Source organism: Nothobranchius furzeri, chromosome 7, assembly GCF_043380555.1.
Source record: "Nothobranchius furzeri strain GRZ-AD chromosome 7, NfurGRZ-RIMD1, whole genome shotgun sequence".
Classification (NCBI taxonomy): domain Eukaryota; kingdom Metazoa; phylum Chordata; class Actinopteri; order Cyprinodontiformes; family Nothobranchiidae; genus Nothobranchius; species Nothobranchius furzeri.
In genome coordinates this window covers 77,063,660-77,090,260 of record NC_091747.1, presented here as the reverse complement: position 1 = coordinate 77,090,260, position 26,601 = coordinate 77,063,660, and the positions used below count along the sequence as shown (strand labels likewise).

The following is a 26,601-nucleotide window of genomic DNA, read 5'->3' as shown; positions in this document are numbered from 1 at the left end:
GGCGTGCTGCAGTCAGGTCCTTCTGCTTAGTCCTGAGACAAAAATAATCGCAGCTCTCAACGGACTGCAGAGAGCACATGCCTTTTAACCTTGTAGTGATTTACATTATTTTGGTGGGAATGATCTTTAACAACATACACCGTTTCTCAAACTGCAGAGCAGAGATGCCGTTTGCTTGGATGCACAGAAGGAGGCTCCTTAGTGATTTACACAAACCCCTAATTTGCACCTGCAAACATGAACTCGCCTCTGATGACTTTGGCCCCTGGTTCTTTTCCAGTCGGACATACGAGGTGTAGGAAAAATCACTGTGAAGTTTTAAACTATGTCACAAGACATAGGTTGGAAGTTTTATTTTAACACTGATCGTTCTTTGTCATTTTCCTCCAATCACATACTCCAAACATGGTAATGGTTCCTGCCCAGTATCTGAGCAGTTTCTGAACCATGCCGTGTGACAAACCACCAGCAAAGTCCCATAATTAGGTTAGACGTCTGACAAACTTATGGGCTCGACACACGGGAGGCGACATCGCCTTTCCTACATTCATTTTCAATGAGACATGCGCGACAAACGCGGGTCTGCCTCCTACCAAGCGCAACGCGAAAAACGTGCGTGTGAAATTTTGCGCTCGTGCACATGTCGTGCACAGGCGACCCAGCGACACGATCCCAGAAAGTTGAAACAATTTCAGCTTTTCATCGCTGTCGCTCGGACGAGGACCAATCAATGGAGGTTTCATTCACTGACCAATGAGCGGACAGGATGCTCCGTACATCTCCGAGCAAACATGGAGGAGAAGCTGATTATTATTATGTTTTATAGTAAAATCAGAAGTAAGAGTTCACATAACTCTAGCAGCACCTTGTGAAACATCATATCTACCACTTTATTAACTCTGAACCGCTTAAATAACCTTAATTCCCTCCAACCTGACACAGCCATGCAAAACAACGGAAGTTTCGATTTCGCCATGGAACAGAACGCGTAGACGGCTTTGCCGCTGCCGCGGATCGCCTCCCGTGTGTCAGGTAATAAAAGCGACGGCGACAAATTTCGCTGATCGCGGTCGTTTGTCGCCTCCCGTGTGCACTGAACATTTGTACTTAATGCAACGGGCAATTGTCAGCAGCTTCTAAAGAACTGGAACTCAAAGACTCAAGTTAGTTAAATGATTTGTGATTTGAAATATATCTCAGGCCTGCGTCGTGTTTGACAATAACACAAATAATGATAATAACTGAAACTGAGTTTTATTACATTTTGGCCCTGATCTGAAAAAAAGTGGACAGGGTCCTGCCAAAGACTAAAAGCAGTTATCTGTCTCCTGTGATGTATGTGTGTGTACTCTGTAACACACACACACACACACACACACACACACACACACACACACACACACACACACACACACACACACACACACACACACACACACACACACACACACACACACACACACACACACACACACGCACACACACTGTTTTCTAAAAGCAGCTATTCATCAAGTGTTCTTCAACAAACCTCTGAGATAGAGTGTCAGACAGAAACAAGGAAAGCTACCATTTATCATTTGTTAACTCAAAATAATCCTTCTGTTAGTTGCTTTCTTCCCTGCTCCGTTTTTGTTGCTGTGAAGCTGGTGCTTCTCTACCTTAGTCAAGCTCCGAGCAGCGCTGTCCTTGCCTCCAGGGGTGAGGTTTCTGAGCTGGACATCCAGCAGTTCAACTAGCTGAGCCATGGCTCTCACTGTCGATGGCACATCACCAGGACGCAGAAGGCCTTTGGTCTGCTCTGCCAGCTCCCTGGCCACGATCGCCGCTGTCTCGCCTGAGCGAAGCTGCAAAGCACAAGAGGATGGCAGTGGAGGAGAAAGACACAAGGTAAAAGAGAGATGAATGGCAGTTCAAAAGGAACAAAGTTAGAGGAGGTGAGAAGTGAAGGGAAAGTTTCGAAAAGGAGAAAAAGTTTGTTGAGAGGGCCAAGTGCAGAATAACAAGAGATGGGAAAGTTACAGCAAATATTGTAAGGCAACAACATGACAGAAGGAGGAGAAGGATAGAAGAGGAGAGAATGCAATTAGCAGAAAATGAAGAATTTGTTCATACCCTGGAAACATATGAAACTGATTCAGTGACCTAAGCATGTTGCCATGAAGAGCTCTAAGGCAGGGCTCACCAACCTGGCGCCCGCGGGCACCACGGTACCATCAGGATGCGTATATGGTGCCCACAGCTCTTTTCTCTGAATAACACACGCCTAAAATAAAATTACGAAGAAATTTGCTGCCATCTTTTTGTAATGATCAATGCAATATTATAGATTTAAAAACTACAATTTTATTTAAAAAAAAACACATTAAAATAAGGGTAACGTTTAACAAAAGAGGCTCCCTTTATTAATGTTACTTAGTGAATTATTAAGCATGAATATAGTATTAAAGAACATAATAGAAACTGCTTAATGTTAGTGTTAATATTATGTAATGCACTAAATGATATGATAAATGACCCGCACTTGTATAGCGCCTCTTAGAGTAAGGACTCCAAAGCGCTTTACACTACAGTGTATCATTCATCCATTCACACACACATTCACACACTGATGGTGATGAGCTACGATGTAGCCACAGCTGCCCTGGGGCGCACTGACAGAGGTGAGGCTGCCGAGCACAGGCGCCACCGGCCCCTCCGACCACCACCAGCAGGCAAGGTGTATTAAGCTCGACGTACACTGTGCGACTTTTTGATTTTTTGAGCCGATTTTCCAGTCGTGCGAGAATCCACGAGATCGGGGCGAGTTTTGCGCCGAGCGTCGTGTAGTGTACAGGGGGTTACGAGAGGCGATTAACACCACGTGACCAGCTACCGATCAGCAATCGTGAGCTCGCACAAACTTCTGGCGTGTTTAATATTTCACTCGTCCCTCGTGAGGGTATCACACTGTTGAAGCGGCGCTGCAAGCAGCTGCGACCCAAAAAGTACCAGAAATGCTCACGGCGCATGCGCAATCCTGCATCAACACCGCTCCCCGCTATTCCCCTAATAACACACGTTGTTCGTTTTTATTTCTACACGTTTTTTTACTCACAAAGATTGTCAAGAAAGCGTGTTTGTCGTGTTCATGTCAAATTAAACTGATCACCAAACACAGATTTACTTTCTTTATTTCGTTTTCCTCATCCACCCCCCATAAATCCCTGTGTGTCCTCCTGCAGCACTCCCGAAGGACAACAGGCAAAACAAGACAAAAAAGTCTGACTTGTTGAGTAAAAACGGCTATTTTTAGCATATTTTTAGGGCCGACGTGTTGCTACCAGACGTACAGTGTGAGCAGTCAGGTCGCATCCGAGAACTGGGTCGTGCAGTGTGAACGCCTGGCTCGTGAGATCTGCTCTGCGAGGAAGTCGTACAGTTTGAGCTGAAGCTGAGTGCTACGAGTGAAAAAGTCGCACAGTGTCCGCGCGGCTTTAGGTGTCTTGCCCAAGGACACAACAGCAGAATTCTCTGTCTGGAGCCGGGATTGAACCTGCAACCTTCTGATAACTGGACAACCCGCTCAGCCTGTTGAGCTACTGCTGCCCTCACAACTACTAAGCACCCCCCCCCCCCCCCCCCCCGGGCCCTTTACCTAATCCTTCAAACACTTCATGGTTAACAATAATGGGAACATTAATAAGGGATCCTTTGATTATTAATGTTTAATAATGCACTAAGTAACATTAATTAAGTGTTACTAAAATATGTTTCTTACACATGAAGTTTAGTTTAACTCTGATCTAGTACACAGGTCAGTATCGTATCAACCTGGTACCCATGAAGTAGCGCTCAGCTTCACACAGGTTGGGGATCCCTGTTCTACGGAGTCCACAGCAATCGTTTAGAACTCCACAGTTTTAAGGCTGATTTCACTGGAGATCCTAGCAGGGTCTTCGTCCGACAGAAATAAACACAGTTTAACACAAAAAAATCAGGAACAGTTTCCAATTAAAAGAACCCACACAAAGAAGAACTTGTGCCTTTTATAGTGGGACAAAAAGTATTTAGTCAGCTTCAAACTGAGCAAGGTTTCCCACTTCAAAAGATGAGAGGCCTGTGATTTTCATCATACCTCAACTATGAGACAAAATGAGGAAAACATTCAGAAAATTACATTGTCTGATTTTAAATTTATTCATTTGGTCTAATAAACATCTTTGTTGAGCTTTGTTTTCTTAACTCATTCACTGCCAATTGCATTTTTTTTTTTACTGTGTGGGCATCGGAACGAGCCCCCGCACCGTGAGAGCAAACATCTCAGCTCTAAAGCCGATCTTCATCCGCATACGTCACACGTCACATGATCAGGAAGCAGAAAATCCATGTGTTAGGAGATCGTTTTGGGCCGCTGCTGTAAAAAAAAGTGAGGTGTGAACTGGAAAAGCTTCTGCCGATCAAAATTTGACAACGGATTAAGAAAGAACGGATTAATAATAATAATAATAATAATAATAATAATAATAATAATAATAATGCATTGAACTTATATAGCGCTTTTCTAGACACCCAAAGATGCTTTCACACACTCTCACATTCACACACTGCTAGTGATGGTAAGCTACTTGTAGCCACAGCCGCCCTGGGGAGGTCTGACAGAGGCGAGGCTTCCATTTGGCGCCGTCGGCCCCTCTGACCACCACTAACACAGGGAAGTTGGGTGAAGTGTCTTGCCCAAGGACACAACAGCAGAATACCCCAGGTGGGAGCTGGAATCGAACCCATGACCCTCCGATCATGAGGCAACCCGCTCTACCACCTGAGCTACTGCTGCCCCAGATTAAGCTCAAAACACGTAGATTCTTCCTGATGTAAGAGGTGGGTCTCCGCTTTGTTTTGGTTGTTTTGGCGTCGACATCATCGAGTGCGCAACGTTCTGTCACTCTTAAAATAAAACAGTAAAAACGGTGAGAAACGCTGGCAGCGAAGGGCTTTACCGATCAGGAAACGGTTGGCAGCGAATGAGTTACACTTCACAGAAAAAAGTTTTAGATCTTGTCAGATATCGTTAGTGATAAATAATGATCTCTCCATGTAGCTTCTAATTAGTCAGATTAGAGTTTTTGCTTCAGAGATTTTTTTAGCACATCATGAAGAAAAGGCTTTCTCCGTGTGTTTAGCACATCAAAGCCATCGACGGAGCCAGAGTTTTGTCGTGAAAGGAACAGAAGCACAACAGGTCAATAGTGTCCTTCAGTCACTTCTGGCACTAGAGTGTATCTGACCTCCGTCCTGCTAATGACCAAGTCTGCACCGCACCAGCACTTGCACATCATATGAATGTCTGATCTGACTCGATCCCCTGCTGAGAACCAGTCAGTGCATGCAAACTTTGATCTTATAGTTGATGCAAATACGGCGCGGTTGTGCTGAAGCTGCTCCTCATTCTTAATTAGGTCACGATGCTTTTCATCTCATCATTCTGGGCAACAACCACTAACTTCGGTGTTTGACTATCGTCTCTGCCAGCTCCTCTGTCTAAACACCAGCCTTACATCAGTATGTGTGGTGTACACCCGTTGGCAACCAGATTAAAAGTGCTACCTTTAGAAATGGTCAATAATACAAAACACAGGCTCAGAGGTGTTTACCTGAGCTGCTAACTCCATAAAACCCAATCTGATGGTGTCTAGAGGAAGGGTTTGGAATCAAGATTCAAGGAAAATGATGATCATCTTAGGCCCTGTCCACACGTAGCCGGGGATCTGCCAAAACGTAGATATTTTTCTACGTTTTGGCCTGTCATCCACATGAAAACGGAGTTTTTTCACACGAAAACGGATCTTTTTAAAAACTCCGGCCAAAGTGAAGATCTGCGTTTTCTCCGTTTTGGGTGTCTGCGTGTGGACAGACAAAACCGGAGTTTTAAGGTCCGCAACATCACTTTCCACGACAAAAAATGCTGACATCACGTGTGCGACCTGTGTTTACACTAGCCGACAGCATGGATGCCCTCAGAGCTGCGCTCGCTTTATCAATTGTCCAAGCGCTTTTTGCTTGTTTGTTTTTGCAAGTGGAATTACTGCTCCTTGTGGAAGACCACAGACGAAGGACGAGGTTAAGAACGGGGGAAGTACTGCCACCTACAGGTCTGGCATGTCCTTAACAACGTATTTATCCGGGTACGTGTGGACAGAGTTTTATTTTAAACGAGGTGGTGTGGATGCAAGTTTTTGGAGGGGCGGATATTCGTTTTTTTTTTAAAACCCGGCTACGTGTGGACTAGGCCTTAATCTTTAGCGAGCACAAAACAAACCCAAACTGAATTTTCACAAAGTACAGAAACTAAAGCTTTTAAGTAACAAAACCAAACCCAAACACACTTATCTGAATGAAAAATAAGTCTGAAGTTTTTTTTATTCAACATTTGGTTGTTTCATATTCACTATTACGCCGGTGAAGTTTGGGGGAACGTTTAGACACATTCTTAATTCAAGAAAATATCATTAACAAGCGTTTAGGCTGTAATGAGATCTTAATGCAAACTAGTTTGCAAATCGCTCTCCTGTTCCTCGCTCTTGAGGGTTGTAAGAAACTATGCTGTCCTGGTCCACACGCAAGATGTTTTAATCACAGTCCTGAGCGTGTGGGTGGCTGTCAAACGGTCTATGGATCAGATTCTACACCGGCCCGCAGATCTCAGATCTTCACCAATAAAATGTTAGTTGTCCTTTATCTTCTTTTGATAAAAAATGGCTTCTTTTAGTGGTCTCTTTAACCACTAATCTTTAAACTTCAAAGCCTGGTTGACACAGCAGGATTTAAGAATTGTCAGACAATTTTCAAAGTATGAGCCATCACTATTACGCCGATGATGAAAAACATCACAGATGCAAGAGTTTCGGTCTTTCTATGTTTTGTGTGCAGCCACACGGCAACGACTATGCACAAGCCAATTTCACACAGAAACATTCTCCGGTCAGATGTGAAATCTCGAAAAACCTCTTGAGATCAAACATGTCAAAGGAGGAGTGTGCAGCATGCTTCTGTCAGCGCGCTTTCTGATTGGCTACGCGCCACATTCTACAAGCAGCATGCGCGTTTTTAATCAAAATCGAGGCAAGACGATTCAAGATGTAGACTATCCCTGATTTATGATCAGAGCACTCCTAACACACCACACACAGCAGGAATATCATCTTGCCATTGTCCGTCCATGTGTGTTTATTTCTGTTTGAGATGGGAGTAGCTCCTGATACGAGAAGCTGAACAGCTTCAATAAAAGGAACACACACCCTTTTTTTATTTGGAATCTTCTAACATTGACGCAAATCTTTCACACCAAGCGGCCCTTTGAGAATCAAAGACAATGATGTTTTCCTTGAAGCCATGATGAAACTTAGCATACCACCATTAGGTTGACCTTTGGCCACAAAAGCCCACAGTGAATACATGACCTTATGAGACATTTGCACTTCCCTAAAGCTATGAATCTCTCAGAACTCCGACACAAGTTCAGGCTAAAGAATGGATGTGTTTGGCCTGAATCTCTCCCTATGGCTAACGCTTCTTCATGGCGAAGTAAAACCTGCTCCAGGGCTATGTGAACCATCACACACGCACCCTTCAGCCTGGGGTTCACATGGAGCTATGATATCCAGCAGCACAGTCAGACTTACCTTCTGCATGATGTGGTTGACCCATGGTGATGTGCAGTTGCTGAGATCAGGGCCTTGGGGGTCCCATTGGCCCAAATGGGCCACACAGACGTATGTAGCCACGCCTTCAAGACAAGCAAAGCAAAACAGAGTGAGCCAAGCCTGACATTCTCCACGAGACGGGACGACTCTCGAGACGCTTGACATTTTGGATTTGTCTGTGCGGAGCTGGGAGAACTGCTTTTGTCACATAAGCTAATTGATTAGAATTGAAAAACTTGTTCAGAGCTTATTTTCTGTAAATTTTACACAATGCTCTCTTTCTTTTGCAGCTAACAAAACCCACACAGACGATGCACTTGTGTGTATTTGTATATTCATGCACAACAATACTGAGTGTTTTTTATTGTTGGGCTCCACATTTAGTTTATTATTGTAATATTCTTTTTATATATAAAACATTTTCGTCTTTGCCAGAAAATTATCCAGAACATAACTACAAATTTTCTCTGCAGACTTCCAAGTGAAGCTCGAGCGTGCTTTGAACGTATGCAGCTCCCTTACCTAGCGTCCCTACATGACAGGGCTGCTTGGCTGTCTGACCCTGCTGCGTGCGTGGCCATGATATGTCAGCCATCACCCTTGGACTGCAGAAGTCCTGGGGAAGAATAACAGGGGGCTGTGGAGGTGCAGGAGGGACTTGAACCGGTGGAGATCTCCCCCCTTTCTGACTGGAGTCAGGAATCTGGTTGTTGTCGGAAGGGGAGCCTCCGGCAGCGACGGGGATGATGGGCTGACGGACTGTGGTGGTTGTGCGATACCGCTGGCCGGGGGAGGTGGTGAGGAGAGGCCTTGGAGTGGTGTAGTAGGGAGGAGAACGTGTGGTGGTGGAGCGGCTGGTTGAGGAGGAGGAACCTCCCCCACCCACTGAACCTCCTCCTTGTCCTCCTCGATTTGGTGGCATAACGGGAGGTGGACGGAAGTCTGGAGGAGGATGAACAGACACAGGTTAGGATCACAAAAACAGAAAGTCTTTTGAAAAGATTCCCAAACTCAAATGTGTGCTGAAGATGTCGTGAACACGCGAGCACGAGCATTTATTCACACGCAGCACTAAAAAGAGCGAGTGGCTCGTGTTTCTGACGCCTTTTAAACGTTAACGTCTCATCTGTTTCTCCACTGTCATTCATCGCTTTGGAGCTCGGGAATTTTCTCTAAACAGTTCAATCAACGGCATAAACGCGTGCACTCGAGCATGTTGTGCACACTTTCCTGTTGTAACAAATTCAAAGTGAGTCACAAGTCCTAAACGGGTGCGATGATTGGCCTCCCCCGATTAGGATTGCCAGCCTTTCCTGAGGGAACAGTGCACAGCAGAGCTCCTCGCCAACTAACTTAGCAGAAAAAAAAAACATTATTTCAGTGTCATGCATGATTCACGGTATAATGACATCACAGGAGGCAGGAAGGCTACTTAAATGCATATGGTGCGCCCTTTATTGTCAATATTTCATTGTAAAAGGACTTAATTATTCACACTGGCCCTGTTTAAGGGACAGCTATAAAGAATGCATGAATGAGAAGGAAAGAGTAATAGTGTGTTTGTCAGTCCTTACGGAGCCTGTTTAACCTCTTGCTTACTTTGTTCTTGCTTTTTTTTTCTACATCAAATTGCATCATAGTGCTATGAGCAGCTGAAGCACATGTTTCAAGTCTTTAATGTGATCTACAATTCTGCACAGCACTAACAATACAATAATAAATAAATTATTTATTAAAACAATTTTATAAAGTAAATTAGTTACAGCAACATTCCTAGGTAAGCTAATTAAATAAAACATCTGACAGGTTTTATAGACCTTAATTCCCTAACCTCTACGGCACATATGTCAGACACAAGGCCCGCGGAGCATTTTTATGTGGCCCGCGAGATAAATATCAAAAATATATTAAAACTGGCCCGCTGGCCAATTTTACCGCAAAGACTTCAACTCCCATGATGCTTTGCAGCGTCAGCGTGGAGCCGACGCGCCCCCTCCTTTGTGTTTTTCCAGCGTCTGCTGCCGGTGTCTGCAGCTCCGCTGTCTCGGACAAACTAAACACTCCTCTCACTCAGTGCCGAGTTCACTCAGCTGTTTTCTGACGTTGAAGCCCAGAAACGGAGATTCTAGCCGCTCAGTAATGTGTTCACGACTGAAAGAGAAAGTTTTCCAACTAACGTCCAGACAGAGCTGATATAACTCCAGCGAGCAGCGACACGCTCAAACCAGCACGGCTCTGTGGCTGCTGTCGTGTTTTCTCCCCGACACACAACAACGCGGTCAAGCTGCTCAGACATGTTCATCAGCACAAACCTATGTGAGCACCTGTTGTCATCTAATGTTGTCATTATTATGATGAAGATGAACAAAACAGGAGTCTCCTCCTCAGATCAGATCAACCCCATGATGCAGGTATCTGGCTGGAACAGGTGAGCATCACAGTAAACCAGTGGAGCAAACTGAGCTTTAAATATGTTGGTTTTCTGCTCTTTTTCTGCTCCAAAACATGAAAGTTAACAGGTGAGATGTTGCATTTTCATTTAAGATAAAATTATATTTTTATTTTGTTGTTGGCCCGTGAGAAAAGATTTAACCTACAGTAAACAGGAAGTGGAAAGGCTGCAGATAGATGAATAAAATAGAAAATCCCTTCATTGTTCCTCAGTGGGGAAAGCTAGATGTCACAGCAGCGATGACACTTATTACAGGAGAAAAAAGGAGAATAAAAAATAAGAAAAATGAACAAACAATAAAACATAAATCCTGAATAGATTTTAAAAATGCTGAATAAACCACAAGTAATGAATATACCACTGATGCCTTTTATTTAAAACTGACTTGCTTGTGTGTCATTCAGTGTTAATGCAGAAATAAGTTTGTTTCCAAATTTAAAGGTTCAAAATTGCATATATGTTGATAAAGAAAATGTGCAAATTTGCCTTCACTTTATAAAAAAATATTAAGTTTGGCCCACGACTCCGTCCCAGAGTTTCATTTCGGCCCCGTGTGAGTTTGAGTTTGAATTCCCTGCTCTACGGTGTCGGAAAAAATTTACCCATGCCACTTTAGTTTTATTTTGAAAGGACTACAATATGGAGACTTTAGCTGCTGGTGAGCTACACATTTCCTTTCAAAATAATGTGCACAAAAAAGGGGGGAAAAAAGAAAAGGAAATAAACATTTAAAATTATGTGCACACAAATTTACATAAACCCACCAGAGAGACGAACTTAAACACTCACAAATACAGGTGCTGGCCAGTAAATTAGAATATCATCAAAAGGTTGAAAATATTTCAGTAATTCCATTCAAAACGTGAAACTTGTACATTATATTCATGCAATGCACACAGACCAATGTATTTCCAATGTTCATTACATTTAAATTTGATATTCATAAGTGACAACTAATGAAAACTCCAAATTTGGTATCTCAAAAAATTAGAATATTCTGAAAAGGCTGAATATAGAAGACACCTGCTGCCACTCTAATCAGCTGATTTACTCAAAACACCTGCAAAGGCCTTTAAAAGGTCCCTCAGTCTTGTTTTGAAGGCACCACAATCATGGGGAAGACTTCTGACTTAACAGCTGTCCAAAAGACAATCATTGACACCTTGCACAAGGAGGGCAAGACACAAAAGGTGATTGCTAAAGAAGCTGGCTGTTCGCAGAGCTCTGTGTCCAAGCACATTAACAGACAGGCGAAGGGACGGAAAAAATGTGGTAGAAAAAAGTGTACAAGCTCTAGGGATAACCGCACCCTGCAGAGAATTGTGACGACAAACCCATTCAAAAATGTGGGGGAGATCCACAAAGAGTGGACTGCAGCTGGAGTCAGCGCTTCAAGAACCACCACGAGGAGACTCATGAAAGACATGGGATTCAGGTGTCGCATTCCGTGTGTCAAGCCACTCTTGAACATGAAACAGCGCAAGAAGCGTCTCGCCTGGGCCAAGGACAAAAAGGACTGGACTGATGCTGAGTGGTCCAAAGTTATGTTTTCTGATGAAAGCAAGTTCTGCATTTCCTTTGGAAATCAAGGACCCAGAGTCTGGAGGAAGAGCGGAGAAGCACAGAATCCACGTTGCATGAGGTCCAGTGTAAAGTTTCCACCGTCAGTGATGGTGTGGGGTGCCATGTCATCTGCCGGTGTTGGCCCACTCTGTTTCCTGAGGTCCAGGGTCAATGCAGCCGTCTACCAGGAAGTTTTAGAGCACTTCATGCTTCCTGCTGCTGACCAACTTTATGGGGATGCAGACTTCACCTTTCAACAGGACTTGGCACCTGCACACAGTGCCAAAACCACCAGCACCTGGTTCAAGGACCATGGTATCCCTGTCCTTGATTGGCCAGCAAACTCGCCTGACCTTAACCCCATAGAAAATCTATGGGGTATTGTGAAGCGGAGGATGCAATACGCTAGACCCAACAATGCAGAGGAGCTGAAGACGACTATCAGAGCAACCTGGGCTCTCATAACACCTGAGCAGTGCCACAGACTGATCGAGTCCATGCCACGCCGCATTACTGCAGTTATTGAGGCAAAAGGAGCCCCGACTAAGTATTGAGTGCTATACATGCACATTCTTTTCATGTTCATTCTTTTCAGTTGGCCAACATTAGAGAAACAAACATTTTTTCATTGGCCTTTAGAATATTCTAATTTTCTGAGATACCAGATTTGATGTTTTCATTGGTTGTCACCTATAAATATCAAAATTAAACGTAATAAACATCGGAAATACATTGGTCTGTGTGCATTGCATGAATATAATGTACAAGTTTCACGTTTTGAATGGAATTACTGAAATATTTTCAACCTTTTGATGATATTCTAATTTACTGGCCAGCACCTGTATGTCTGATTAGCAGAATTGGCAAAGACTAATGCATGTATCCCCAAAGCCTGCTTTCAGTTACAGGAAGTAGTCTGTACCACCCAAACTTGTAGCACACGTCACTTTTCCTACAGAAACAGCAGCTGGTTTCTGCAGCATGTTAACAACGGCCACAGTGATTTGGACGTTAGTCTAACAGTGACAATCAGAAACAAACATAAAATAATAAAAATGAAACACTAAGAAAATCTTTTTGTGAATTTTGTAATTAAAAATAAGAAAATAACAGATGTACTAAAGACTTGATAGACTCAGTGGACTGTTTAAGAAAAGTCAAACGATTCCACAGCAGCAACTCCAAAAGCTTCATTATCGTTACATTTTTATTTGGATCTGAGGACATCTAAGAGAAACTACTTTAATGCTTGTTAATGCAAAATGATAAAATATACCACATTGGCTTTAAAATGGGAGTTGCAACTTTGAGAAAATTACGGATGAAAAATAATATAAAAAAGTAAACATTTAGGTGGAATTTGACTGAAATAGTTAAAGAGCAAGTCACCCCCAAATAAACTTTTTTTTGCTGATAAACTAAATAAACGAGTGTCTAATCGTGCTGCAGACACGTGTCGTCAATAATTTGGCACTTCAGTGAATCTAACCCCCAAATTCCACTACCTCCGCTCCACTCCGGTCCGCCCCCGACTTCCGCAGCCGCTCGCTTCCGAACTCAAATTATACTGTACCCGCTCTACAACGGCTCCGCTCCGGTGCGGAGACCTGAGGTGCGCAAACAAGCATGCGCGGGATTTTCGAGATCTTGCGATACAGTCCGAGCAATAAACGCGGAAGTTAGATCCAAACACCCGTTGTGTGGGAGAAGCATCAAAATGAACTGTTTAATCTGCCCATCATTTGTGTTGAGAGATCAGCAGTGTTTGGATCAACAAAGGGCGACTACTTTGATAGTAGAAACTGTATTTATGGCTTATTTTTGTGCATTTAAAGTTCAGCCGCCATTGATAGTTGTTAAAAGTTGTTAAACCTGTGCATATGAAACAAAAAACGCTTTTTGTTGATCGATTTATTGTGAAAAACGGAAGTTGTGCTTGCTCATTTTCCTGTTGGGCAGTTGTGATTTCTGTCCATTGACTGCGGAGGTGCTCCGGCATCCGGCAAAAATAGAATCTATCCTATTTTTGCCGGACGCCGGAACAGAGGGCGGCGCACTGCGCCGCACTGCCGGAGCACGGCCGCAGTAGTGGAATTGCTCTGATTGACTACAACGGGACCGATTTTGCTGCGGAGTTCGTGCCGGAGCGGAGCGGAGGTAGTGGAATTTGGGGGTAAGTTAAAATTTAAATATTCTGCCTGAAACTGGCAGTGTTGTGCCGTTGTCAGGTAAAAACTCTGCACTGTATTTTAATATAAATCTGCCACCGCTATTGGCTAAGAGGTATGCTATGATGTAAACTGGTACATTATGATGTCACAATGCTGTTGTGAGCCAATGTGTGTGTGTATTTGTTAGCAGCTCCGCCCTCTCGGTCTGCCAGGCAACAGCATTTGTTGCATTTTTCAAACATGAAGTGGGAGTGGAGTTAGACTCTGGTAGGGGTTGACTTGCTCTTTAAGTACACAACTTCTACTAGTTATGGATGGGCCATGTTGGACATCTGAGGTAGTTTCCAGTTTACCCTCCGTTTCCCACATTTCAAGACACTAGTGACAACTCTGATCATTGTGAGACAAAACCTGTCGCACAAATTTCACAAAAATGCTCTAAATTCCAACGACTGAGAAATATGAGAACACTCCTTTATGAATGTTGCTAACAGACTGTTGGCATGTGGGTCTTAGGTTCAACTGAGCGCTTCATTTTATTCATTTATTTAGCAGCATAAGAAACTATTTGTGGTTGTCTTCACACTTGTAATTAACGTTGCATCAACAAAAGGAAAAACAGACGTGCTATACATCGTTTTACACACGAGTGTGTGAGTGCAAATTATAGTAGAGGTTGAATAATAAGTAACCTCAAACTATTATTATTGTGAAATGCACATCATTAATATTTACTGAAAGCTTTTCAAAATCTGGTTTCATCTTGTTTTAGGACACAATTAACACTTGATCAAAACATCTAATTAAAAAAAATACTTTTTTTTAAAGTGCAAATAAAGGCAAGCAGACAAAAAACCAGCAGGAGCTCCTCTGCAGCGGAATCTAATACAGTTATGCATGCAGCGGGACCATTTCCCTCCTTTACAGAAAAAAACCTGAACCTGGATCGAAACCCCCTTAGGCCTAGTCCACACGTAGCTGTTTTTTTTTAAACGAATATCCGCCCCTCCAAAAACTTGCATCCACACCACCTCGTTTAAAACAAAACTCTGTCCACACGTACCCGGATAAATACGTTGTTAAGGACATGCCAGACCTGTAGGCGGCAGTACTTCCCCCGTTCTTAACCTCGTCCTTCGTCTGTGGTCTTCCACAAGGAGCAGTAATTCCGCTTGCAAAAACAAACAAGCAAAAAGCGCTTGGACAATTGATAAAGCGAGCGCAGCTCTGAGGGCATCCATGCTGTCGGCTAGTGTAAACACAGGTCGCACACGTGATGTCAGCATTTTTCTGTCGCGGAAAGTGACGTTGCGGACCTTAAAACTCCGGTTTTGTCTGTCCACACGCAGACACCCAAAACGGAGAAAACACAGATCTTCACTTTGGCCGGAGTTTTTAAAAAGATCCGTTTTCATGTGAAAAAAACTCCGTTTTCGTGTGGATGACAGGCCAAAACGTAGAAAAATATCTACGTTTCGGCAGATCCCCGGCTACGAGTGGACAGGGCCTTAATGAAGCTCCTTCAGGTCTCCAAACTTCAGCTATTGTTTTCTGCCAGAAACAAATAAATAATAAAAAACAGAGGTACCCTCTGCAGCTTAAAGTCCACCCTGATGCTAAAATTATTGATTTTGTGATTTTCAGCAAAGGCAGAAAGTACAGGCGCTGGTTTTCCTCTCGATCTGCCTTTAGGCTACACGATGCTGGTGGTCATTGCCACTGAAGGCTTACAAACCTGTCAACTCTCCATGGAGCTTATCTGCAGAAAACAAACAGACAGAAAATGGCCAAAACTTGTAATTGTATGAATTTCACCATTAGAGCTCATTACAGCTCAGCACACAGTCGAGTCGATACAAGGTTTTGTGGAGCTGTGTAAAAACCATACAGGGATTAATTAGAGGTAACAACAAGGGCTGAATCTGAAGGGATTAGATTTCTGAGGCGTGCTTTAAGGTGTTCGCAGATAAGTTGCTTTTTCCTGCAGTGGGTCTGGGTAATTTATATCTGCATTTGATTCTTTTGCACATTTGTTCCTTTGGGGGTGACGGGAAGGTGTGAGAGTGATGAATGGAGTGTGAGTTTGTGGGTGTTTGTATTATTTACTGTGAGCTGAAAGTGTCCCTTCCTGTGGATTTTTAAGTTTGACGGTGAACTTCTCACTATCTCTCTATCTCCCTCCATCCTTCCGTCTGCCTGCTTGACTGACAGCCATGTTACATCCTGTACGTTCTGTTCCCCCCACCACACCTCAATGGAGTGTTCCTGTACATAAACTGCGCTGCTCCCTCCCCCAATCCTGAAATCTCTGCTGCCCTGCCTCATGCATTCTCCGCGGAACGCTGCCATCAATCATCCATGGCAGCCGCGGCCTAGCTGTCAATCTGCCTGTGTTTGTGTGAGTGTGTGTACTTATGAAGCAGACGCCGTGTGCGCCTATCTGGACTCAAATGGGAAGCTCCATTAGGGGCCCTGCCACAACAATAGAAGAGTAATGGTGTGTGCATGTATGTGTGTGTGTGTGTGCCTGGGGTTGACGCCTGCTGTCATTTGAGTACAGGCCAGAAAACACAGCGGCTGGCAGCTTACCGGCAAGGTAACAAAAAAATGTCTGAAAGCATCACAGGCGAAGGTCCACAGCATTTCACCGCCGGTGAATCTCTTCTATCATCCTTCCTTCCTTCCCTCTCCTTCTGACACTTTTCTATGTACTTTTCCCCCCTTTTTGAACACTCACCACTCTCTTTTACTTTCTGACACATTCTTTGTTGTGCCAAAATCAAATTACATATTCATCTACACAATCTTTTATGTCTCGTGCTCTTATTTTGTCATCCCTTTTCTGCTCTTTTGCAGTAGTTTATCTCACAATGTGACGAATTCATCACCTGCGTCTCTCAAGGCTTTAGGGAACTACAGGAGCGTGACATAACAGGTTCATGAAACATTTATGGAGAAGAAGGCAGGGTTGTACTCATGGGTGCTGACATATCTGCCTGAGTTTAAGTGTAGGAGGCCTTGGGTAGATGCCTCATGACAGCCTCAGCTAACTTAAACCCACTCCCCCTTTTTGTCCAGATCAGTGCAAACAGAAGAGGACGCACAAAATCAGCTGGATCTATACCCAGAATGTGTTCCAGGGTGAAATATTCAAAAGAGAGGTTTCAAATGAAACATTCATCACATTTACTATCTTTGAATTTCAGAAGCTGTAAGGGAAATTTACTGCACTGCAAAGATGTAAATTTTCTTTATCAGATATTTATTTTTGTGCTGCATTGCTGCTGCTGGCATCCCGCCCTGAGAAAAAGCTCCTGCAGCAGTAAAAACATCACTGCTTAGGCCTAGTTATAGGTTTGAGATCCATACCACAGTAAATGTCATTTACAATATTAATTACAGAATATGTAAAGCACATAAGAGGCAGCAGTAGCTCAGGTGGTAGAGCGGGTTGCCTCATGATCGGAGGGTCATGGGTTAGATTCCAGCTCCCGCCAGGGGTATCCTGCTGTTGTGTCCTTGGGCAAGACACTTCACCCAACTTGCCTGTGTTAGTGGTGGTCAGAGGGGCCGACGGCGCCAAATGGCAGCCTCGCCTCTGTCAAACCTCCCCAGGGTGGCTGTGGCTACAAGTAGCTTACCATCACTAGCAGTGTGTGAATGTGAGAGTGTGTGAAAGCGTCTTTGGGCGTCAAGAAAAGCGCTATATAAGTTCAATGAATTATTATTATTATTGTTATTATTATTATTATAAGGTAAATACTAATGCACACTGAGGAAGGGTGGTAGTTTGACTATGGTTCTTCTATTAGTGTGTGTGTGTGTGTGTGTGTGTGTGTGTGTGTGTGTGTTATAACAAAAAAATTCAACCCAAATCTTTTAAATCTATCAGTTTTCCCACAGCTTGTAAACCGTTAGGACTAAGGTTCATAACCATTTTTCACACATTTTAACCCCACAGCAGACATTAACACTGACTTTTGACTCAAACCGTTTAAGTGGCCTATATGAAATGACATCATAGCAAATTATTAGCATTAATCTGTTGGAGTTACCTTGATTCTTCCTCACTACCTTCTCTTCATGCTGCTGTTTCTACCAGTTCTCCCTTTCTCAGGATCCTGTATTACCTTTCTTATTCATTTTTGTCTTCACATTTTTTACCAACATTTTTCCTATTTCCCCATTTTTTTATTACTATATTTTCATTATTATTTTTTATTATTATTATTATTTTTTGTTCTTGTGAAGTGCCTCGTGATTTCTATCTGGAGGGGTGTTACAGAAAAAATCAACACATTCTCACACTCAGAGCGTCGAAAACTGATGATGGGTGACCAAACGATTGTTTCCGATGTGTTGGGAGCCCCAACGCGATGGGAGGCGACGCGCTGTGCCAGAGCGTTGGTTTCCAACTGTCACGGGAAAACGGAGATTTCACTGAATTCTGACCTTTATACCCTCTTGCTGTTAAACCTTCCCCTCACCCCATCCTAACCTTAACCATCTTGCACATGCTAAACGTTGTTTCTTGTAACGCCCCTCTCAAACACGGTTAACAGAAAGTTTAGAACGAGAACCAGGGTTAAGGTTAGGACGGGGGTGAGGGGAAGGTTAAATAGCAAGAGGTTAGAGGTTAAATGTCGGTGAGAATGTGCAGAAACCGACACTCTGGCAGTCGCTTGGTCACCCGTCGTCATTTTTTGATTCTTCGGGTGTGAGAATGTGTTTAAAAAGTAGTTTCTTCTTCTTCTACTTAAAGAAAATATATTGGCAGTTACATGATGTCAAACATCAGCACTTCTTTTTTAGCACAAGATTATGTTTATGTTTATGTATTTAGCAGACCCTTTTGTCCAAATCGACTTACAAGTGATGATCGGCATGTTGCCCTTGAGGCTAACAACAACAACTCGACATCTATCGTTATTATTCTGTGTTCATATCAAAACCTCCGACAGTGAACAATAAAGATCAACTCTACTGATATTTTAATACATTTGCAGTAGTCTCTAGTAGAATTTAATGTATTTTAAGTCACACTCAGAGGGAAAAAAAGCTCTGGTGCACCTGTTTCCAGAAATAGAAGTGAGTCAGATCTGGGGTTGAGAACCAAAAACCGGTTCTTGTCGAGAATCGGTTCCCATTGGTTCACTTTTGCAAATGACTCCCCTTATCAACCCCGGTCGGCACGAATGACGTCTCCGTGCACGTTGCGTAGCTCACGGAAGCAGGAAACATGGCGCCTAAGCGGCACACACGCTCGAAAGTTTGGTTATATTTTACAAGAAAGCATGACAACAGGATAACTTATTTCATCAAGGAAGAAAGCATTACGGAAAATACTTTGGGCACAAAATACGCTAAAACTTTAAGTTATGGACGTGTTCTGACCCGCCCAGAACTAGTGTATCTCAACGCAGCAGCAGCGGTGACGTTTGCATGTCCTCTCCTGTTAATACTGCAGGTAACTAATTAACCAACATTGCCTATCATGTTAGCATCATTAGCCTTATATACACATACCTCCACACTCGCAGACTCCAGCGACTAAAGTCCGATCTGTGGTGAGATTGTTCCCACTCTGCAAAAGCTACAGCAACACTGCAAACAAGAAGATGACTCTGCCTTCACAGGGAGCGTAAAGGAGAACATTTGGAAAGATGTTTCCAACTGAGACAGGAACAAATGATTGTTTATCATGAATAGACCGACAGTTATAATGCAGGAGCCAAGCGCAGTGAGTGTTTTGCCACCTGTTTGACTACTCTGGAATTGACAAGGAATGGGATCGATAGACTGAATCGACAATGCCATTGATAAAAATGTATCAATTCCCACCCCTAGTCAGATCAGAGTAGAGCTGAAGACAGCAGAATATGGAGTTGTATTTCCTGACATTTGACCACCAATCTGGGTTAAGTGTCTTGCCCAAGGACACAACAGCAGCATTCGGTGGTTGGAACTGGGATCATGAAGGTTGGAGGAAACATGAAGGTTCTGACTGACAAAACCCTTCTATCAGATTTTTTTCTGTATCGTCAACGTTCAGTTGGATTTCTAAAATCGAGAAGAGCTACCACGTCACATCTTGAGAACTCGTTTTCATAAAATCTTGGTGGTAATCTGTGTCTCACCATGCAAGGTGTTGCTCATGTGCATGGACGTGATTTTTTTGGGGGGGGGCATGTCCCCCCCACTTTTTTCCAAAGTCAAGTTTTGACCCCTGCACTTTTTACCATTCAAAAACAATATTACGCAATATTTAATTGACACTGGTTGAGCTCTAGGACCAAGCAGAGAACAACCGTTTGTGTTGAAGCCTGTTTCCCATTAGAACATAATGTAAAGATCCCATCCCATCCCCCACCCCCCACCCCCCCACCCCCGTGTCCCCCCACTTCTAAAGTGAAAATTACGTCCATGCTCATGTGGAACTGCACTTGCTGCAACTGAATCACGTCCCAAACATGTAACATAAAAAATCAGTCCAACAAATGAACTCAAGTAAGCAAACACTAACACTGATCCAGTCCCATGGCCCAACCACTTCTTACAGTACTCTCACAAAATATTTTAAGCTCGACTAAAGACACTTGAACCCAGTTTAGGTGGACAGAAAACAAGAAATCAAACTCCATTTAGGTATTGAAATTTGTATTTTAATACAGAATCAGATCCAATTTATTGATCCAAAGTTTGTTATACATGTTCTATTAAAAGAGCTTCAGGTCAGTATTGTTCCCCAATATCAGGTAACTTTCAAACACAACCAATTTTTGGTCCCTGCTGCAGCCACAGTGGTGTTGTTCAAACCAGAGCCCGGGCTCATGGCATGTTCAGTGACAAACTAACAAAAACAAAACATTCAACCTGACTTCTAGAAAGACGGAATAAAAGAGGACCTGGCAACCACCAGAGGAAACGGAGGAGTACATTTACAAGCAGAGGTAATTACTACTGTGAGCAGCTGGGTTGATTAACAGATACAGGACAGCTACGCGTGAAGAGCAGAGGATTACCATGACAGGGAAACTACTGCATAGGAAAGGAAGGAAATAACACAAACCACAAATATGGATCTGCTCCTCCTTTATCATCACAGAGCAACAGTCACATTACTGAAGCCCTGATCCATCTTTCCATCACTCATTCCAGTCCACCATCGCTCAATAACAAGACCCTGAGATGCTTGGACTGCTCTACTTGCGAGAGACTCTCACTCCCAACCCAGAAGAAACATTCCACCCTTCTCGAGTCAAACACCGTGGCCTCGGATTTGGATGAGCTGATTTCCTATGACTAGTGATGGATTGGCTCACTACAGACCACTGACTCAGTCTCATGGCTCAAGAGCTTCTTACAGTTCTTTCATGAAAGAATTGAAGCCCAACTAAAGACAGTAAAAGCCTGGATGTGGTTTAAGCTGACTGAAAACAAGAAATCGGGCTCCATGTGGGTATAGACTTTGATTCCATTTGAATGTTTAATTCAAGTGTATTCTACTTTCCTGAAAAGGGAAGGTGAGACTGGCAGCCAAGTAGGAAACTTGTTTCTGAAGATGTCAGCTGTCACCACACTAGAGAGGCCACATAGATGCTGTCAGTCAGGCTGACATGCTCGCACACCTAAGGTGCAGACTGATATAGTGTGAATGTGTGTGTGTGTGTGTGTGTGTGTGTGTGTGTGTGTGTGTGTGTGTGTGTGTGTGTGTGTGTGTGTGTGTGTGTGTGTGTGTGTGTGTGTGTGTATACAGGTGCTGGATTTCTCTGTTTGGGTAAGGCTTCCTGCTTCTGCTACCGCTCTGTTGCCCAGAATGCCCCTGCTGACTCCTCGCTCGGTAAACAGGAGGATCGTAAATCCGCAGCATAAAAAGGTAAAAGGTGAGGAGGAGAGTGAAAACCAACTTCTCATGGCAAGTTTCTGATGCACTAAGAGAATCAATCAATCAATCAATCAATCAATCAATCAAAGCTTTATTTAAAAAGCGCCTTCCGCAACCCTGTCAAGAAGCCCAAGGCGCTGAACATGGTACAGTAGAAGGTAAATATATTGAATAAATCAAAAATAAAAGCAATACAAATTACAAAATACAAATTACAAAAAAAGGTGAAACATTCTGGTACAGGACAAAAGTGTAAAACAATGGATAGAGTGAACCAATGAAAACTGTGAAATAAATTCAACATAAAGGAGGGCCAAAATCAAACATGTTCAGGAAACGCCAAGCGGAGGAGGTGTGTTTTTAGGCGACTCTTAAAGGCTGGCAGAGATGGGGACAGCCTAACTGAGGGTGGCAACTGGTTCCATAGTGATGGTGCTAGGACTGAGAAAGCCCGGTCCCCGCGAGTACAACACCTAGAACGAGGGACAGCGAGCAGGCCTTGGTCAGAGGAGCGCAGAGCACGTGATGGGGAGTGTCTGTTCAGGAGTGGGTCTAGATAAGGGGGACCACCACCCTGGAAGAAATGATAAACAAAGACGAGGATTTTGAATTGTGAGCGAAAAGAGAAAAAATACAGACAGACAGGCAGTAGGAGAAGAAACAGGGCCAACAAGAGGGATTTGAACCAAGACAAAAGTTTTTATGGAAGTGAGATGAAGTGTTGGTTCTACTTCTTAATAAGCACGACAATTATAGATTGCTTGTAAGTTACTTCCTCCTTTAAGCCACACACACACACACACACACACACACACACACACACACACACACACACACACACACACACCATCCTGAACAGTAGGGAGGGATGTGTCCAGCAGGGTAATAGCAAAATGATAATCTGACTAGGGTTTGGGGGAAGGCACAAAGCTTTCTAGGCTAGATAGCAGCACACACACACACACACACACACACACACACACACTGAAAAGGGCTGCGTACAGTGATAACACACAGCCCCTATGGCAGGAGCAAGCACACAAACAGTTACACTATTCTACAGGCACTCACTTTTTTTCACACACACTTGAACAGAAATGCAATTCTCTGTACGCACACAGAGCTCGTGGCGAGTGGCTCAAGCCTGCTGATAAGACAGAATGCACTTCAAAGCAGTGATGCTTTAAGATTAAAATGAAAAAACAACCTCAACTAAGAGACTCCTTCAAAATGGCTGCTAGGCACCAGCTCCTTCAACAGCTAACGCTTAAACCGAACGCCATCGTGGTCGCTCGGGCCTGCTGGCTTGCCTGTTGGTTTCATAATCACTTTGTCCCTCTGCTATGGATGGAGACACTTGAAGCAAGTTTGAAAAGTATGTGCCTCCTTCTTAATCATATGAGATTCCCATGTTCAAAGCAGAAAGCTAATGGGACAAACATTTCTTCCTTGTCCTGTTTTATGAGAATTCCTCTGTGCATTTCTTCAAAGCTCGAACTCTAGCTTTATCTAGACTTGATGTTAAGACAACTAGGATGGATACAAAGGAGGAAATTGTCATTCATGTGTTAAAACCACTGATATATATATAATTTATACACGGACAGATAATTCCCATTGACTCAATTGATATGATTTGATATAAAATGAGAGGTTCCCACCACCGGCCATTTTGACCATGTCACACGTCTTGTCACGCCCAGACAATCCAAAAATGGGAAAAGAAGTGGAGCTGAGGGTGGGGGCTGTTATGGTTGGAACAGGGTTGGAACAAATGAACCAATGTAGCTACTAGCTAACTTAAGCCGGGCGTACACTGTGCGACTTTTTCACTTTTTTGAGCCGATTTTCCACTCGTGCGAGAATCCACGAGATCGAGGCGAGTTTCGCGCTGAGCGTCGTGTAGTGTACAGGGGGTTACGAGAGGTGATTAACACCACGTGACCAGCTACCGATCAGTAACCGTGAGCTCGCACAAACTTCTGGAGTGAGCTCGCACAAACTTCTGGCGTGTTTGATATTTTGCTTGTCCCTTGTGAGGGTGTCGCGCTGTTGAAGCGGCGCTGCGAGCAGCTGCGACCCAAAAAGTACCAGAACTGCTCACGGCTCATGCGCAATCATGCATCAACACCGCTCACCCGCTATTTCCCTAATAACACACGTTGTTCGTTTTAATTTCTACACGTTTTTTTATTCACAAAGATTGTCAAGAAAGCGTGTTTGTCGTGTTCATGTCAAATTAAACTGATCACAAAACACAGATTTACTTTCTTTATTTTGTTTTCCTCTTCCTTCTTCTCCAGCCTTCAGAGAGTACAGACGCTTTTTTCTCAGCTCCCTTATCGGCTTTCCCAAGGCTCTTGTCCTGTCTGCCTACAGAGTACTTCTCTGCATTTCTCCTGAAACCACTACTGTCTTTGGAAATATGGACTTAATTAATTGGTCATTCAACGTGATTGACAAAATTTTCTCTACGATGAGAACGGAGAAGGGGGCTCCCACCTGTCCCGAGGGGACATTCGCATCGGGATATGCACTCGATTCTTGGGAGGTCTGGCGAATCGTGTGCCTCTCTCAGCTGTCCATCGAGGACGTGGAAGATTTGTGGATATTCGGCCTGATGATCACTGGATTTCTTCTGATTGGAGTGGGAGGATATCTGGTTTTCTGGAAATTTGGGAAGACGGGAGCGATTGGAGTGCGACCCGTACCCACGGAATGTGCCGCTCGTGCGGTGACCTCACAGACTGGGACGTTACTCGAGGTGAACCGTAAGCTGGACAATGTCCTTGCGGCGTTGCCTGTGTTAGTGCGCAAGATGGATTTGATCTCGGAGAGGGTCGCCGGACGATGCGGGGATGTGGAATGTAAAATTGGCTTCACTGGTGGACATGAATGACCACTTAGAGACTACAAGACGGAGGGGAAGATTATCTCTGTCTACCCTAAACAAAGTTATGTTTATCCTTATCTGACGCCATAGCAGCCTCTCAAGGCTGCCTCAACACACCCCCACAAAAGGAGGAATGCCGACAGATGCTGTGTCCCGACCTTCACCCTCTCCCTTCAGGCTATATCTGCAGGGACCTCAATGTGCTCTCTGTTCCTTATCTCTCCCTCCCACCTGTTGTTCTGCAGCTGGTCGATGCGCCGCAGTGGCAGCTCCCATTGGAGGCTTCAGGATCCCGCCCACCCCCACCTCCCCATTGGACTCTGATGTTGTACACGTGCTGTCTGTGCTTCCATGTCGGGTGTTTTTTTGCATTGGAGTGCTACACCCTGCTGGTGTAACCCTGTTAATGCCTTTTTTCCCCTCCCTGAACTTTCCTCATGTAACACCCTTTTCATCTAACTATTAAGGTAGCGCGACTCATGTTGCGAATGACCGCAGTCACCAATTCTTGTTATGTGTCTTACCCACGTATGTCTGATCTTTGAATTGTGTGTGCTGAACCTGAATTTCATTTCTCTGTATGTCCTGCACATGTGGAGAATATGACAATAAATGACTCTTGACTCTTGACTCATCCAACCCCCATAAATCCCTGTGTGTCCTCCTGCAGCACTCCCGAAGGACAACAGGCAAGACAAGACAAAAAAGTCTGACGTGTTGTGTAAAAACTGCTATTTTTAGCATATTTTTAGGGCCGACGTGTTGCTACCAGACGTACAGTGTGAGCAGTCAGGTCACATGCGAGAACTGGGTCGTACAGTGTGAGCGCATGACTAGTGAGATGTGCCCGGCGAGGAAGTCGTACAGTTTGAGCTGAAGCTGAGTGTTATGAGTTAACAAGTCGCACAGTGTCCGCCCAGCTTTAGTCAACCCAAGAAGTTAAGAAGGGGCTCCGGGGTAGCAAAGCCGTGTGGCCACTTGGCTTTCATGCGAGGCTGTAGTCATGCTGGTCGCCTGTGGGGCTATGGACTGGTAAAATACAAGCAGAGCCTCAGACCGCTGTGATTGGAGCCAGGCCGAGAGAAGAAGAAGTCAGGCGCCTGCCTTCCTGGGCTGTCCCCAATGGATGAAGCAGCAGACTCGTGAATCTCTGATTGCAGGAATGCCACTGTTAAAGGGAGAGACACGTTACCGAAACTCAGCAAACCTCTGGAGAAACGATCTCGCAAATCTTTGACCGCAGTGGACCAGCGAAGCCCCAAAGCCTCTGCCAGCTGGCCTCAGTCAGCTTGGAATCTTATTACCCAGCCAGCTAGCCCAACCAACGCGTTATATGTCAACCCATCTTTGACCAAACAGTGTTATGTTAAACAGCATTTCCCCTATTCAACCGGCGAAACAAAGTAAATAAAATATAATTTTACTTACTGATAAAAAGAAGCAGAAACTTCTTGGATAATGTGTTAGTGCAGCCAATAACCTCAGCTTGTCCTCTGTGTCCAAATAATTCCATGATTAACATCCAAACACAAACACAGAGAGGACACAACTAAAGTTCAGTGGGTCAAAATGGCCGAACATCTATTAATGTGAGGCCCAGGCTGAAGCCTTTCCCCGGAGCTAGCTCCAAGCGCTAGCTCCAAACGCTAGCTCCAAGCACTAGCTCCAAGCGCTAGCTCCAAGCACTAGCTCCAAATGCTAGCTACAAGTGCTAGCTCATGGCTCTGATGGTCAATAATCATTCAGAATTTCAAGCATTTAATTACACTTAAACAGAGGAGTTACTAAAAAACATCACCCCCTCCCCGTCAAAGTTGTCATGACTGTAAACTAGATCCATTAATCCTAAAATATTTTTGAACCAGACTGTAAACATGTTTATTTCTGCTGTGAAAAAGGCATTTTTAACATAGGAGTCAATGGGAACTTGCTCTGTTTTGGTGCCAGCCCCTAGTGGA

At 43.9% G+C, this 26,601-nt stretch overlaps 1 protein-coding gene across 9 annotated transcripts in view; it reads right to left on the bottom strand.

Annotated features, from left to right (window-relative positions):
• adgrl3.1 (adhesion G protein-coupled receptor L3.1) overlaps window positions 1-26,601 on the bottom strand; it is a 253,089-nt gene that overhangs the window by 84,810 nt on the left and 141,678 nt on the right. For all 9 annotated transcript variants that reach the window (XM_015954195.3, XM_015954193.3, XM_015954197.3 and 6 more), the window contains 3 exons: window positions 8,202-8,621; window positions 7,659-7,762; window positions 1,659-1,844 (listed from right to left, as the gene is read on the bottom strand). In XM_015954195.3, coding sequence (XP_015809681.1) covers window positions 1,659-1,844; window positions 7,659-7,762; window positions 8,202-8,621 — 710 coding nt within the window. The remainder of the gene's footprint in view (window positions 1-1,658; window positions 1,845-7,658; window positions 7,763-8,201; window positions 8,622-26,601) is intronic.